Below are 14,520 nucleotides of genomic sequence, written 5' to 3'. Positions count from 1 at the left end.
AGGATTCGTTGTGTGGGTGTTCTGAGGGTTGGAGTTGTTTTCCCTTGGGAGAAAAGGTAAAGGATGAATGGAGATCACTGCAGGGTGGGGGCGCTGGGGGGGGAGGGGAAGCTGGAAGAGAAACTTCACTGGTACACAGAAGGGCGAGGGAAGGGCTTCGGGGCAGAGACAAGGGTGCGAAGTGCCAGAGAGGGGGGTCACTGAGAAAGCGGTTTTGGCTCCTGCAAGGTTGGGTAAATCCAGAAGCAAGATGCTCTGGGGATCATTTGACAGCCCTCCATCCTGTGCGGAATAAGCTGCTTCTCTTCCCGCCCACTGGTCCCTAGACCCGTTCCTTGCTCACAGTTTGTCTAGTAGAGGAAAGTAGTGGACGAAAGGAGCAGCAGAGAGAACACTAAAGCTTTGCATCAACTCGCCTAAATCTATTAATTTTCCTACCATGACTTCATTATAGCGTCTTAACTAGCTGCATATGTGTTCTGGGGGCTACTTCGGGCCAAACCTGGGCAAGGGGATTGGGACAGCGTTCCCGGGGAAGAAGTAAGCATGACCAGGGGAAACTGCTGCCCTCTGAAGTGGGGACAGGGATTTTACCTGCTGGAGGTGGAAAGAGGTGCTAAGAACTGTGGCTGCCCTCAGTAAAGCACACCAACGCACTTCCCTCATCAAAACCATTCTTGAAACATCTCAGTCCCAGCTTTGACTGGGAGCTCTACCTGAAATCCACCATCAACTTCCGCTGGCAGCTCAAAAATAAAAGGTCCACAGAAAGCCTGGCAGATAGTCTTAAATCGGGCGTTGGTTTCCCTGAATATGTCCAAACCTGGCTTTCCAGATAAATGTGCACTGTTTGGGGATGTTTCACCAAGTGGGGAGGCATTGAAAGACCTGGGCATGTGTTAAATGTCACCTTCCTGGTGAAGCAGCACCCTGGTTCAAATGTACAGTACAGACTATGTATATATGTATAGAGGCTCAGAGATGAGTACTGGGGCCAGGATCACTCAGTGGATGGGAGAGGCCAGACTGTAAAAGCCAGATCTTCTTAGACGTTCATACCATGGTATCCAATAAGCTTGCTGGTGAATCATTGCAGTCCTCATTTCTTAGAAATGATGATTCACTTCCATTCGAGCCTGAAAGCCAAAGAAAAGGAATCCAGAACCTTAATATGATAGGAGGAAGTAATAATGCTCAAGGAGAAGAGGCCACAGGGTTCTCTGGGGGCAAGTCACTCTCATAGCTTAACATGCCTTCCCCCTTAACGTTCAAGTTTAAATCCTACTTGCTACTTTTTCTTTATGCTCTGGAGCTTTCCTTTCTAGGACTTTTTTTTTTTTAAAGAGTAGTTATATTATGCCTCATAGGATAAAACAGAGATAGAAAACCAGTATCTTGTGAGATGGATAGGAAGGTAATCTCTCATTTACAGGCAGTGATTTTCTAATATTTTCTCCTTGAGCAAAATGTAACAGAAGTGATTTGAAACATAACTTGCAGAACATATGATCTATTTCCTTCTGGTCAATGTCCTTTTCTCACCAAAAGCCCAGGGACAGTGTAGCTCTTTGGGAATCATTGCTAATCCCAGGGTGACCTTAGTTTGCTAATTTTGCCTCACTGCCAAGTACTCAGGCAAGAACAGTGCTGGAATTAGTATCCACTGCCTCAAAACTATAAATTCCTATACTTGTCAACCTCCTGCTGGGATTATAACAATGTAATTTAGTTTGAGGGCTCCTTAAGACCACTTAGATATTTTAGTTGGTACAGGGCAAAAAAAAAAAAAAAAAAAATCCACCTGCTTCAGAGTGCAGTTACATTGAAGATACTATTTCCAATGATGCATAAATATAAAAATAACTACCCATTAATGAGCTCCTAAGTGACAGGGGAAAATAACTAAATTATTGATATTTAAAACTACCCCTTCTTCCGTGCCACTCTCCCTTCACCCCCACCCCCAGCATTCTATGGGGGGTCCATCCTGGGGAAGATTCTTGTTTTTGCTAAGCAGGTTGATGAGTGGGAGCACAGCTGGGACAAACAGGGAGGTCAAATGTGTTTAGATGAATAGACAGACCTATAGTAGGCATCTGGTATGGGGAAGATCAGCTTGAGCTTGGCTTATGAAGGGGAGGAGAATGCAGAGAAGGTAAGTGCAGGAGGATTTACTCATGAGAGAGTAAACGGGGAGTGGAAAGTTGAGAAAGATCTCTTAAAAGGGTATTAAGGGAACTTCACTGTGTAATGCAAACCCTCTTACATTATTTCCCTGAGAAATAAACAACTTTAGTAAAGCTACGTTCCTTTTCAATGCTTTTATGTTTTTATTAAAAATGAGAACATTTTGAGATCAGCTTTAGATGGAAAGTAGGGCTGCCCACCAAAAATGCAGTTATTTAATTCGTTTGTTCAGGCATATCTCTAGAGCGCCTACAATGTGCCAGGCTTTGCTATAAGCACTGACTTGTACTGTACCCGCTGTGGTCCCGTCACTTCATATAGATGTTCTCACAGCAACTGATGAGGTGGGTATTATTTCGTTTTGGAAAAGTCTAACCAGTGTCCTTTTCTCCTTAGCTCCGTGGTTCCCAAAGTTGGATGTGCATGATAAAGTACAGAATTTCAGACCCACCCCTAGAGATTATGAGTTAGTAGTTCTCAATCCCTACTTCAAAATCAGTTGATTTTGAGACAATTTAAGTATTCTAGGAAATATTGCTTCAACTTGTCAAAAATCAAGTTTCCTAAGCCTAGATTGTTGTGGGGGTAAGTTGGATATTTCCACTAGCCAGAGGCCAGAAGTAGCAATAAACTAAAATTCTGAGAAAAATACAAAAAGGAACAAACATAGGACAAGCCCGAGGGAATGGTTGTGCAGACATCTCTTCATATATGGAGTTACTGCTTAATGTTCTTTTTCCCTTAGAGATGATGTTTGTGTGTATAAGTGTCAAAAGCTGAACTAATTTTTACTTTTGCAAGTTTTGGACACTCTTAAAACAAGTATGGTATCCCAGGTCCTCCGCAGTCCTCCTCATATTGTATGGAATTGGGCAGGAGTGATCTTCAAGTTCTGTTCATGATTATCTTACCCAAGAGGACAAGAAAGGCTAAGGACAGTTTCCCTTTCCTGTTATGGGTTTCCCCTTTGGTAGAGACTTAAAAGTCATCCTATGTTAGGGCACCTGGGTTGCTCAGTCAGTTAAGCGTCCGACTCTTGGTTTTGACTCTGGTCATGATCTCAGGGTTGTGAGATCGAGCCCTGTGTAGGGCTCTGCACTCAGCGGGGAGTCTGCTTGAGATTCTCCCTCTCCCTCTGCCTCAGCCCACACCCCCCCCCCATTCTCTCTCTCCAAGTAAAAAATAATCTTAAAAAAAGTCATCCTATGTTTAAGGGTTTGATAAGGAACATCTTAATATGAACAGTAGAGCAGTTCCAAGATAGTATCATGGTAGTTAGCACAATCTCACCTGAGAAATGTTTGGATTTCTATTAGTCAAAGCCCATCTGCTCAAGTTAGACAAAGCAGTTGAGCCAGTAATTAGGCCACCCCACTCCTAGCTGGATCTTGGGGAAATAAATCGATGAGGGTCTCTCTTACTGGTGTAAGAGCAGTGGGGAAGGTGGACCAATGAAGAGATGATTAGGATTTGGGAGGGATGGCAAAAGTACTAAACAGACCAAACTCTGGTCATTGGGCCATACATCTATTCTGTCTGTATAAGGTCCAGAGACCCACCCCTACTTTTGGTTCTCCAAAGGACAAGAAAACTGGGATTGCAGTGGCTGAGCTGTGGTCCAGCACAGTGGTACTTAGTACTCCTGTTTTTGGTGGGCCAGGAAGGACGTTAATGGATCAGCTTCTAGCTCAAACATAGCAATGGGAGAACCAGCAAGAAAATCCAGGTATAGTGGCTTAAGGTAAGAACCATTGCTATAAAAATGTGTGGCACCCTTTTGATTACCTTGGAGCTTGTTAAAAGAACTCCAGCTGGTTCTGGTATCAGGTGGCTGTGTGCTTTAGGTAAGCCTCCCCCTAGTACCAGGGATGTGAATCCTGATTAGTTTTAAGTCTGTCCCAGGCCAGGTACTTTTGTAGGAATGGATGTATGACATAATCATGGCCAATAACATGTGGAGGTTACTTTGCTTAGAATGCTTCTAGAAAAGATCTTCCTTGATCTTAAAAAAGAGGGCACACAAGAATTAGTTTCTAGGGACTTACATGTAGAAAGACTTGATGCTTAGAGTCTCTGTAGCCACTTAGCACCTCTGAAAAACAAGACGAGGGACAAAGCTAACACTCCCAGGATGACAAAAATAGTGAAACGGAAAGAACCTGTATTCTTGATGTTGTTTTTGAGATGCTAAGTTGACTACCCGGGAAACTCCCTATCTTGTGTCTTCATGTTGTATGAGATAATCATTTTCCTTATTGTTGAAGCCATCTTGACTTGCGTCTTCTGACACTTGCAGTCTAAAGTACCCCGTGACAAATCTGTCACTAGCTCCCCAAGTATTTTTCTGAGGTCTAGAAGCACATGAGGCAATTTGTCACTGAAGCATCATGCTGTGTGATGTGGGGGGAATAAAGGAGCACTGGACTTGGGTTCAAGAGCAATTTATTACCTGTGTGTGGGTAAGTCACGCTCAGCCTCATGTTCATCATCTGTAAAATGAGGGTAATTATGTTTATTTCAGAGTAGTGGTAATAACCAAAATGAATAATGTAAGTGAAAGCATTTTGTATACAAATATAAGTTCTTTTTATCAGAAGATGCTCTTGAAAAAAGATGCACTTCGTCTCCAAGTTTGCTCCAATGTCCAAATTTTCACATTCAGTGCTTTCACTGTTTTGTCTTAACAATGGCATTATTGAGACGATGTAAGTCAGGAACAGTTAGGAGCACACCTCTAGGATGAGCAGGATTCTGACTGGCCCCGTCTGAGCGTGGTGGAAAGAGTAGCATGACTGCTTATCAGTGTCTTCCACGGGACAGGACGTAATGGTACTTGGGTACCTAGGCCACTCTTATTACTAGTTTCCATGCCATTCTGAGGCATTTTCAATTTCAATTCTGCTTGCAAATTGATTTTGGGGTAGTTATGTACAAACCTGTACAACTATCTTGATTGTTTAAACATAATACAATTGAAACTTCAGATATTGCATTCTTGATGTGATATTTAAGTGTGAAGTTTGCATATATTTACAGAAGAGTCTTTCTTGGGTTTTGCATAACACCTGTCTCAAAAGTTGAATATAAAACCAAAACACCTCACCAACAGAAATATTATAAACATAGTTTTTATTCTTTTCTTACCTTCAATGAAAAAGGCCTCATGCCACCAAACCATTTTTTTGAAATTCAGGAACTAAACACAGAACTTGACAGCCCGATGATCACTTTTTCTAGACAACTGCTGAATAATTTATATTGCTTTTTAAAAAATAACTAAGAACTATTTTTATTACTTCATTTCTTCTTGAAGTGGCAATATGCCCTCACATTTTTTCATAAAAATCTAAAATATATCTAGGAGTCCCAAGTGTTTCGTATTTATGTTTGTTCTAAGTGTTTCATTAAAACTTTTCAGAAATAAGTGCACTTCTAAAGAGAAAATAAATGTTAAATAAAGACGAGAGGAAATAGTCATGGTTATACAAAACAGTTGTTCTGAATGTTCTGAAACTTAACACCTCATAGCAAATGTGTTTAGTTGCTAGGTCCCTCTCTCCTGATTAAAATCTCAACTCATTAATTTATAGATCATCAAAAGATGGATAGCTGGTTCTTTTACCAGTAGATATTGTTTGATTGTCTAAAGGTTGTCTACAGTAAAACATCAAAAATAAATGAACTTAAAAATATTTTTAAATTTACAGACTTACACAAAGATATACAGATGTTTTAAAAACAGAAGTAGTATGCTATTATAGAAATAAATGAGAAACCCTATCTTAAGCCTTAGCAACCAAAGGAAGTTGGGAGTTTTCCACATGTTATTTTCCATTCAACTACTAGCTTATTAAATCAGCCATTTCACTCAGAAAAGGTTGATTTATAAGAAAGTCCTTGTTTTCAGATAGCACTATGCTTCAATAAATTTAAAGATTTAAACTACGTTAGTAAGAAAAGCATAAAAGAAAAATAACATAACTTGCTTTAATACAAAGTTTTTTTTAATAAAAAAGTCAAAGTCTACATTAAATCAGGAAATCAATATATCTGAATTATACAAGCTTTCTATATACTTAGAAAAACCAAAAACACACAGTTTATAATAAAACTCTTTAATTCAAAATAGAGTCTAATTTAAAGAAAATGTCATTATGCCCAGTTGATTAGATAGGGTTTTGTCATTTAAATTAAATGGTTCACCTGAAATATGGTAAGTGTATAATAGGAAAAATTCAATCTCAAGAGTACTTTGCAAATTATCTGGCTAATTTGCATCACGAACCAAATTCTTAGCTTCCAAAGGGCAGACACAGTCTTTAATTGCTTTAAATAGGCACTTAAGAAATGCTTGTGACGAGAAGGAAACCCCAAAGATTGTGAATCACTCTGTCAACTCCAGGGAAAAATGAGACTCTAAACAAAGTAAACTTTCCAGAACTGCCCTTCCACTGCCAAGAAATCATAACTATTTCCAAGTTCTTCCTGCTAATAAAAATGAGGGAGATGAAAACCAATATGCTCTCCTCTTATTTGATTAAAAAGCAAACTTAGGTACTTCAGTTCCATTATGTGAACCCCCCCATCCCCGTCAACTTGAATTAATGACATTTTTCTATACTAGAATAATTACCATATTACAACTAGAGAATGATGCAGTTTCCTCCTATCTTACTCATTCACTATCACACTAGCAAAAGAGTCTTTTTTTTTTTTTTTTTTTAAAGAGGGGATGAGGTTGGGGTGAGAAAATCTCATAAAACTGAGCAGCAGTTACAGATTTTTTTAAAATTAGAGGGAGTTATAATTAGAAGAACCAGAGCTGGTCAAATTGAGATAACCCCAAAATTTTAATAGTTCTCTCTCCTAGATACTCAGCCACATGATCCAAATGAGAAAAATGGAGATGAACTATTAGATGAGCACATAGTAAGTACCAAACAAATACTAGAAAGAATGGAAAGAAGAAGGAAAGAGAGAGAACAGTGGGGAGAAAAACCGCCAACCAACCAACCAACCAACCAGGATGGCCTTGTTGAAACATCGTGGAGCTACCTAGCGGCAGCATTTACAAAAGCTTCTGTAGATTTGCATAATGATCCTGTGCAGTTCTTCCCCATGAAGAAGAACATAGCTACAAATAAACCATCACTTTCGATTTTGATCACAGATCATGGTTATAATTGTTGTATCTTTAAAACACTCTATCAATTAACAGTTAAGACAAACATTAGGCCATTCTTTGATAAAGTATTGTTCCTTAACTAGTAGTTATGAAACCAAAACCTCAGAGAGTCATTTTAGAATAAAATGTTGAGCTAGAAAAGATGACTTAATTCTTCGGGAAACAGCTAAAGAATTTTATGCTGACATCATCTCCCCTATCCTCATTACAACCTCCCCCGCGCCCGCCCCCGCCCCCCGCCTGCATTTACTTCCTCAATTCCGCAAACGTCAACCACAGTGATGTAGCTGAACATGAACAATATTGCCCTTGAATAAGCTGACCTCTATCAAAGATCTGTCGTGTCTGAATATGGCATTCCCACAGGAAAGGAAAATTCTCCTCAATTGTGAACATCCACTCTGTTCAGGATCTTTGGTACATTTGGAGTGTAAGAAAATAATGGCACAATAATACAAGTACTACCAAAGGAAAAATTTTCACCAAAAGAAAGGTTAACCGGCCATGATATGTAACAACTTTCTAGAAAACCAAAGTAGATAGCTCTTTGTTCTCTACAAGTCCATTTCCATGATCAGAAGTTTGACATTTAAAAAAATAGTTTAATAAAAATACACCAGTTCTACAAGCAGCCTTCATGGTCATTTCTTAAATTCAACTCACCATAATCAAATCAAAATAATGCCATGTCCTCTTGTTAAAAAAGAAGTCCTTTTGTCACAAGAAAAGCAACTTTACATTTTATATAATACAGTACATCTCCCTATGAGTATACAGACTACGTATATAAAGGTCATCAGTATCTCTGAATGCAAAGTAAATATATTAGTGGAGTGCTTGAGTGAAGGTGTTAAACTTCCTCCTTATTATAAACTTGTCACTCCTGACTGTGCAGTTGGTGAAATAACATGATGATAAAGTCTATTTTTTAAATAACCAGTGTATTTCCTTTTTAAAATTTCTTAAAACCATTACAGAAATTGTCTTCATGTCTATTCGTTCTATAGATGTCCAAACCAGTAGGGCAAGTATTCTAACAGCGACTACGGAAGATGGCTTTTTTTGATTATCTAGACCCATAAGACTTGCAGTAAGACAGCAATACTGCAGTGTGACCTACAGGTTAGCCTATGTTGCTTTAAATGATATGTTTCTCCTGAACTGACCAGAGGTGTTAGAGTACACACAGGCAGAATGGACCTTAATACGCATGTATGCAGTGCAGTTACAAAGGGATGTACGTCTCTTTTATTCCAGTACCTTCGTATAATAAAGTTAACAAAAATAATAAAATATTAAAAAAAAAAAAAAAAAAAGCCAGCTGGCACTGCCAACCAATTCCTGTAGTAGTCTTAGAAATCCTAATCCTGTAGAATTTCCTCTTGTAGTCGTAAGCACCACCGTCTTCGGGAGTGTTTCAGTGTATTGTTATCTACGCCAAGCAAGCCTGGTGATGCAGCTACCTGAGTTCTCTTGGTTGTGGGCGAACGTGATCTTTATTCATAATTTTCCAGCTTTCATGTAGGTGGGGATAGAGCCACGCTGAGTCAACCCTTCGAACCTTTTATAGGTATAATTGAGAAAAACCCAGTCTTTGGATTTGTAGTCCGGTTCTGTGGTGTTTGGCACTAGAAAGATAGGAAAATTAACCAAGAGCAAAGGAATTTCATTAGTGAACATGTTGGCATCTTTACAGACTGTGAATTGTGTTAGCTGTGTCATAGAGGATCTTACCTGGTTGTAAAATATCAGATTCGGGAAAGTCATCGAAATTTGAAGTATCATCAATGCTTTTGATTTCTATAGGGATTGCTGCTGGCCTCTCCCTATAAAAAAAAGGGTTGAGTAGTAGCATGGTAAATTTTCTTGAACTCTTTAATTTTCCAAAAATAATTCTACTTGCAAATTCTGCTTGCTGTGCTATAGATATTAGAGGAGCCAAGGAAATTTATTGTGGACTTGAAGACTGTTCAGTGGATGTCATTGTTGACTATAATATTTTATGAAAACAAGACCATTTACTTGGAATTTTTATTTCTTTGTACCCAGACTTTCTCATGCTATTTTGTTTAAAGGGGAAAAATAAGAGCTAATGAAAGGGAAAGTAGAATAGAAGAGATTTTGTTCAAACAATTTTATAATTACATAATGTATGCTGGCTCTTGTGGGCACTGGATCCTAGCTAAGTAATTCAGGAATAGAATTCTTCTACTAGAGGATCCATAAATTAAAAGTCATTTGGGGGGCGTCTGGCTGGCTCAGACAGTAGAGCATTTGACTCTTGGTCTCAGGGTCATGAGTTCGAGCCCCACACTGGGTGTAGAGATTACTTTAAAAAACAAAGACACTTGGGCGCCTGGGTGGCTCAGTTGGTTAAGCGACTGCCTTCGGCTCAGGTCATGATCCCGGAGTCCCGGGATCGAGTCCCGCATCGGGCTCCCTGCTCAGCGAGGAGCCTGCTTCTCCCTCTGACCCTCCCCCACTCAGGTACTCTCTCTCTCTCATTCTCGCTCTCTCAAATAAATAAATAAATCTTTAAAAAAAATAAAAAAAATAAAAAAATAAAAATAAAAAACAAAGACACTTGAAAAACAAAAAACCCTTTGGGAAATTAAGGAGTGCAAAGGACTACACATTTGCAATGAAATCTAAATCCAAAATCTTCTGTCATATAAATTTTAAGGCAATCAGGGAAATTAGGTTAAAAAAATCAGTCATGAAAATACCTTATCATGCTAAAAATGTTTAAAAATAGAAATAGCTAAAAGAAGCTATCCATTTTTATTGCTTCTATTTTTTTCACAAATACACTTAACTGGATGTATTAGGTGACAAGTGAACAAAGCCTGTTATCTAAAAGCCTGAGTATTTTTCCCAGAATCATTCCAACTTATTTATACTTAATGTGGTAACTTAATAAATTTATATTACTTTAGTGACAAGAACCATAGACTCTGGTGTCCTAAGATGGAATCTCCTGTCATTAACTAGCAGCATGACCTGAGGCAGGCTAGTCCCTGCTCTGCGACTGTTCCCTTACTATCAAAGCAAGAGATTGCACTAGTGGGCTCTAAGCGTCCTTCCAACTCTAAGAAGCGGGGAATCGTCGTTCCGTTCAATGAGATGAGGTATGTACCGCATAATGCAGCATAGCAGTTAAGAACCAGGACACCCAGGGGTCCAATTCTAGTGAGAAACTCCAGCTAGATTATTTACTAGCTGTGGCATTGTAGGCAAATTACTTCTCTGTGCTTTAGCTTCCTCATTTGTAAAAGAGACATCATAATGGTACCTATTTTTTAAGGTGTACTGTGAGGATGAGAGAAAAAATGCACATAAAGCCCTTAGAACAGTGCTGGACATATAATAAGTGGTCAAAAAAAAAGGAGTTACTATTACAACAGGTCGAGTGCCTGGCACACAGTGGGAGTTCCAGTGAAGACCTGCGTGGAGCAAGTGACTCCTTAGCTGTCTCAAAGGATAATGAACAGGAGCTGGCCCAGCGGGGCGGGAGTGGGGACAGCAAGGAGCAGGGAGAGAAGAGCGTTTCAGGCAGAATGGAGAGCAAATGGCAAAGCCCTGAGGTGGGAGGAGTGGGAAAGACCATACAAGATGCCACTGGGGCAGATGAGGGAAGAGCCACACCCCACAGTCCTGAAAGCAGCTACGCTGCCTTAATTTTATTCTAAGTACAAAGGGAAGGAAGAAGACAGCATGATCGGTTTTATGTTTCAGTACTGTCACAGATCTACTGAAGGTACTTTGGCCACAAACTGAATAAAGGCCAATGCTTACAAGTAACAACTACAGGCAAATTCTTAAAAGTTACTTGCATCATTTCCCTTTTCCCACAGTGTTTAAAAAAGGGACTGTGTCTTCTTATAACTTTATAAAGAAGATGGTATATGACAGAGAGGAACAGTATACAGTATGATAGAACAGGACAAAAATGAGGGCTTATCGTAACAGTGTTACTTCTTGTATTTAGCAGAATCAGAGACAAATTAATTGCTAAACGTAGTAAAAAACAAACGTTTTTACTTAAATCTCTCCCATTCGAAGCCTATGAGCGTACCTGATGTGCCCCCAGTCTACACCTTCAAAAAAAGGATGACCTTTTATTTCTTCTACTCCACTATTTCCAATTCTGTTTTCAGAATCAATACAAAATCTAGAAAATGGAAACAGAGAAATGATCATATGCAAATTACACCTAAAGTACCCTATTTGCATTTTTTTTTCAAACATTTCATTTTTTTCTCTGTTTACCAAAGTCAGCTCTGTTTCTTGTGGGAAATGTGGGAGAGAACAGAAATCCTCTGTAATTGCACTGGACAGGGAGAACCACTGTAAACAGTTTTAAGCCATTTCCTTTTAGTCTTTTATTGCAATTTTTAAAATACATGTTAGTACAGTAGTTACTGTTTTAGGGCGATTCTTGTCATTTAATATACTGAGAAAACTTCCCAAAGTCATTGTATATTTTTCTATAACTTCATATTCTAAAATTTGCATGTGGAAATATTACAGTTTATTTAGCCAGTCCACTCTTGTTGAACACTTAGTTTTCAACTGTTCATTACTAAAAACATATCATGATAAACATATTCTCCCTATATCTTTACACACATCTAATTATCTGCATAAGAAAATTCCTAGAATTACTGGGTCAAAGGTCATATACAGTTTAAAGATTTTTGATAATATGCCATCAATTAGCTATTCTCATAGGTTGTCCCAATTTATATTCCTTACCAAACTTCATCTTAGTTGAGAAACAGAATGAAATCCTTTGCTTAGAAACAATTTCATATATAGACTTGTGATATGAACTGCTACTAACAATTTATTTTCCCTTTTCCCTTTAATGAAATAGGGTCATTGCATACCAACAGGAGTGACCTTTGAAATGATACAAGACACCTTCCCTCTTCTTAACTCTTTCTTTTTTTTTACTGCATGCTTCCTTTTAATTGTTTGCAGTTTTTAAAAAACACATTTTCTTTATTGATCTCTTTGACTGTATAGATCAGTGGTGGTCCTTTTCCTCCCACAAGAGTAAAATGGGCAGTTCGATCTTTTTAGATACCTGTGAAATTTTAAAATACCATAAACTCCTCTAGGGATTTAACCACTAACCTAAGAATTAAGTCCTTGGCTTTCTCAGATATAGGTACCTCTGGAGGAAATACCAAAGTTTCTTTCCAGTTCATCACTTTTCTGTATGTTTCTTGAGGAGTTTCAGAGCAGAAAGGCGGATATCCTGCATATGCGAGAAAACACAAGTTTTATCATCTTTAATAATCAAATATACTCTACCTACTGTATATGTGCCATAGGAAAAGAAAATTAGCTGGAAGTGTTCTATTCAACAATAAAAAATGTCACCATTCATCAATTTATAATAAAATTGCTAATAAAGGCAATAAAATAAAGGATTCAAAGCATCACCCCCTTTATCCGAAAGACCATGTAGATACAACTTTGACACTCTGGGAGTTCTGGTTAAATGCCCTTTTCCTGAATCTCTACAGAGCTCACTGGTATTTATCACTGTTGACAGTGGGGGATGTCAAAAAGTTCAGTCATTTTAGCCCATGATATCTGTAATATGTTCAGTCAGTGGCACTCACAGAAATTTATATAGTATGTACATAAACAAATGATAAGACATACCTATTAGCATTTCATACATAATCACTCCCAAAGACCACCAGTCACACAATTTGTTGTAACCAGTCTGCATGAATACTTCTGGAGCAATGTAATCTGGTGTCCCAACTGTGGAATATGCCTGCAAAGGAAGAGCTTATCAAACCAGCATTCTTAAATATATGTTTGAAAGATCTGAGTATGGCTCACTACTGGAAAAAGCAGTAAATACAGCAGTTAAATTTTCATTCAATACTTGTTTTGCATGTTTACCATGTAGAAAGCTTAGTGACAGGTACCAAGTCAGATAATATGTTATTTAAGATACGATTTCTGCGGGCGCCTGGGTGGCTCAGATGGTTAAGTGTCTGCCTTTGGCTCAGGTCATGATCCCAGGGTCCTGGGATCGAGTCCCGCATCGGGCTCCCTGGGAGCCTGCTTCTCCCTCTGCTTCTCTCTCTCTCTCTGTCTCTCATGAATAAATAAATAAAATCTTTAAAAAAAAAAAAAAAAAAGATACGATTTCTGACCCCTGCCCAAGAAGCTCAACTAAATTATTTATATATTTAGCCCTAAGTCCTGTGAAAATTAATAAAAGGACAGCTCACTAACGTGGACTTGGGATGCTAGAAGGGGGAGCTATACTTCTGTACTACTCGCTGTCAGTTACAGGAGGGACTGTCAATTACAGACCCCATCAGAGGAATCATCAACAGGGAAAGAATCACCAATTATGGGCCCCAACAGGGAAAGATATACACTGCATCTCCTATGAGAAAGCAACTACCCTGCAACTCAGCCAAGGAGAGACCTTCACCACCCTCAACTCTTGCTTTTCTCCAATGGACTTTTGCTCAAAACAGCTCCTTTCAAATCCTCCTTCTTCTCTTAAAATACCATTTTTCTTCTTTTTTGTTGGAGTTGCCAATGGTTGTGCCACAGCTTGCCTGTCCCAAATTGCAATTCTCTGTTATTCCCGAATAAACCCATTTTTGCTGGTAAAAGAATTGTTTTATTTTTAAGGTTAACAATCCCATTTCAAAAAGAATAAAGAGGTTGAACCCAGTGGGCCTGAGTCCACCACTCACAACTAATATGTTCTCGGGCAAGTGACTCAACCCATCTGAGCCTCAGCTTCTGCTTACAGAAAACTGGAGTAATAATACAGTCCTAACACAGTTGATAGGAGGATGGAACAAGAAAAGGAATGTGGTTTGGAAACTACAAGCTACTATATATAAACATCAGGTATTTTCATTATAAACCTAATTCCAGGGCACTGCTTATCCATTAGAAAGCAATGGAGTGTTTCATTCTTAATTCATATAAAATCTTACAAAAATGATTTCTTTAAGGCAGTAGTTCTCAATTAAGGGCAGTATGCTAGGGACCACTTGAAAATGAGTGCCAGCAGATTTTCTCATTTCAAGGACCTGAGGGGTGGGGGTGGGAGGTTGCTGATTGGCATTTAGTTGCGGGGGGGGGGGCGGATACAA

General features: G+C 38.8%; 2 protein-coding genes across 2 annotated transcripts in view; one reads left to right on the top strand and one right to left on the bottom strand.

Moving 5' to 3' along the window:
* Nucleotides 1-546: 546 nt before the first annotated feature.
* ITPR2 (inositol 1,4,5-trisphosphate receptor type 2) overlaps nucleotides 547-14,520 on the top strand; it is an 838,078-nt gene continuing 824,104 nt past the window's right edge. Inside the window, exons 1-2 of the mRNA XM_081818942.1 lie at nucleotides 547-638; nucleotides 924-934. Of these exons, the coding sequence (XP_081675068.1) occupies nucleotides 547-638; nucleotides 924-934 (103 nt within the window). The remainder of the gene's footprint in view (nucleotides 639-923; nucleotides 935-14,520) is intronic.
* STK38L (serine/threonine kinase 38 like) overlaps nucleotides 6,174-14,520 on the bottom strand; it is a 76,592-nt gene continuing 68,245 nt past the window's right edge. Inside the window, exons 6-11 of the mRNA XM_081820503.1 lie at nucleotides 13,922-13,991; nucleotides 13,049-13,180; nucleotides 12,512-12,635; nucleotides 11,448-11,543; nucleotides 9,107-9,198; nucleotides 6,174-9,000 (exon numbers count right to left, since the gene is read on the bottom strand). Coding sequence (XP_081676629.1) covers nucleotides 8,873-9,000; nucleotides 9,107-9,198; nucleotides 11,448-11,543; nucleotides 12,512-12,635; nucleotides 13,049-13,180; nucleotides 13,922-13,991 — 642 coding nt within the window. The 3' untranslated portion in view covers nucleotides 6,174-8,872. The remainder of the gene's footprint in view (nucleotides 9,001-9,106; nucleotides 9,199-11,447; nucleotides 11,544-12,511; nucleotides 12,636-13,048; nucleotides 13,181-13,921; nucleotides 13,992-14,520) is intronic.

This window comes from Leptonychotes weddellii, chromosome 5 (genome assembly GCF_054177405.1).
Source record: "Leptonychotes weddellii isolate Sample4059 chromosome 5, ASM5417740v2, whole genome shotgun sequence".
Lineage (NCBI taxonomy): Eukaryota > Metazoa > Chordata > Mammalia > Carnivora > Phocidae > Leptonychotes > Leptonychotes weddellii.
This window is presented reverse-complemented; position numbering and strand designations above follow the sequence as displayed.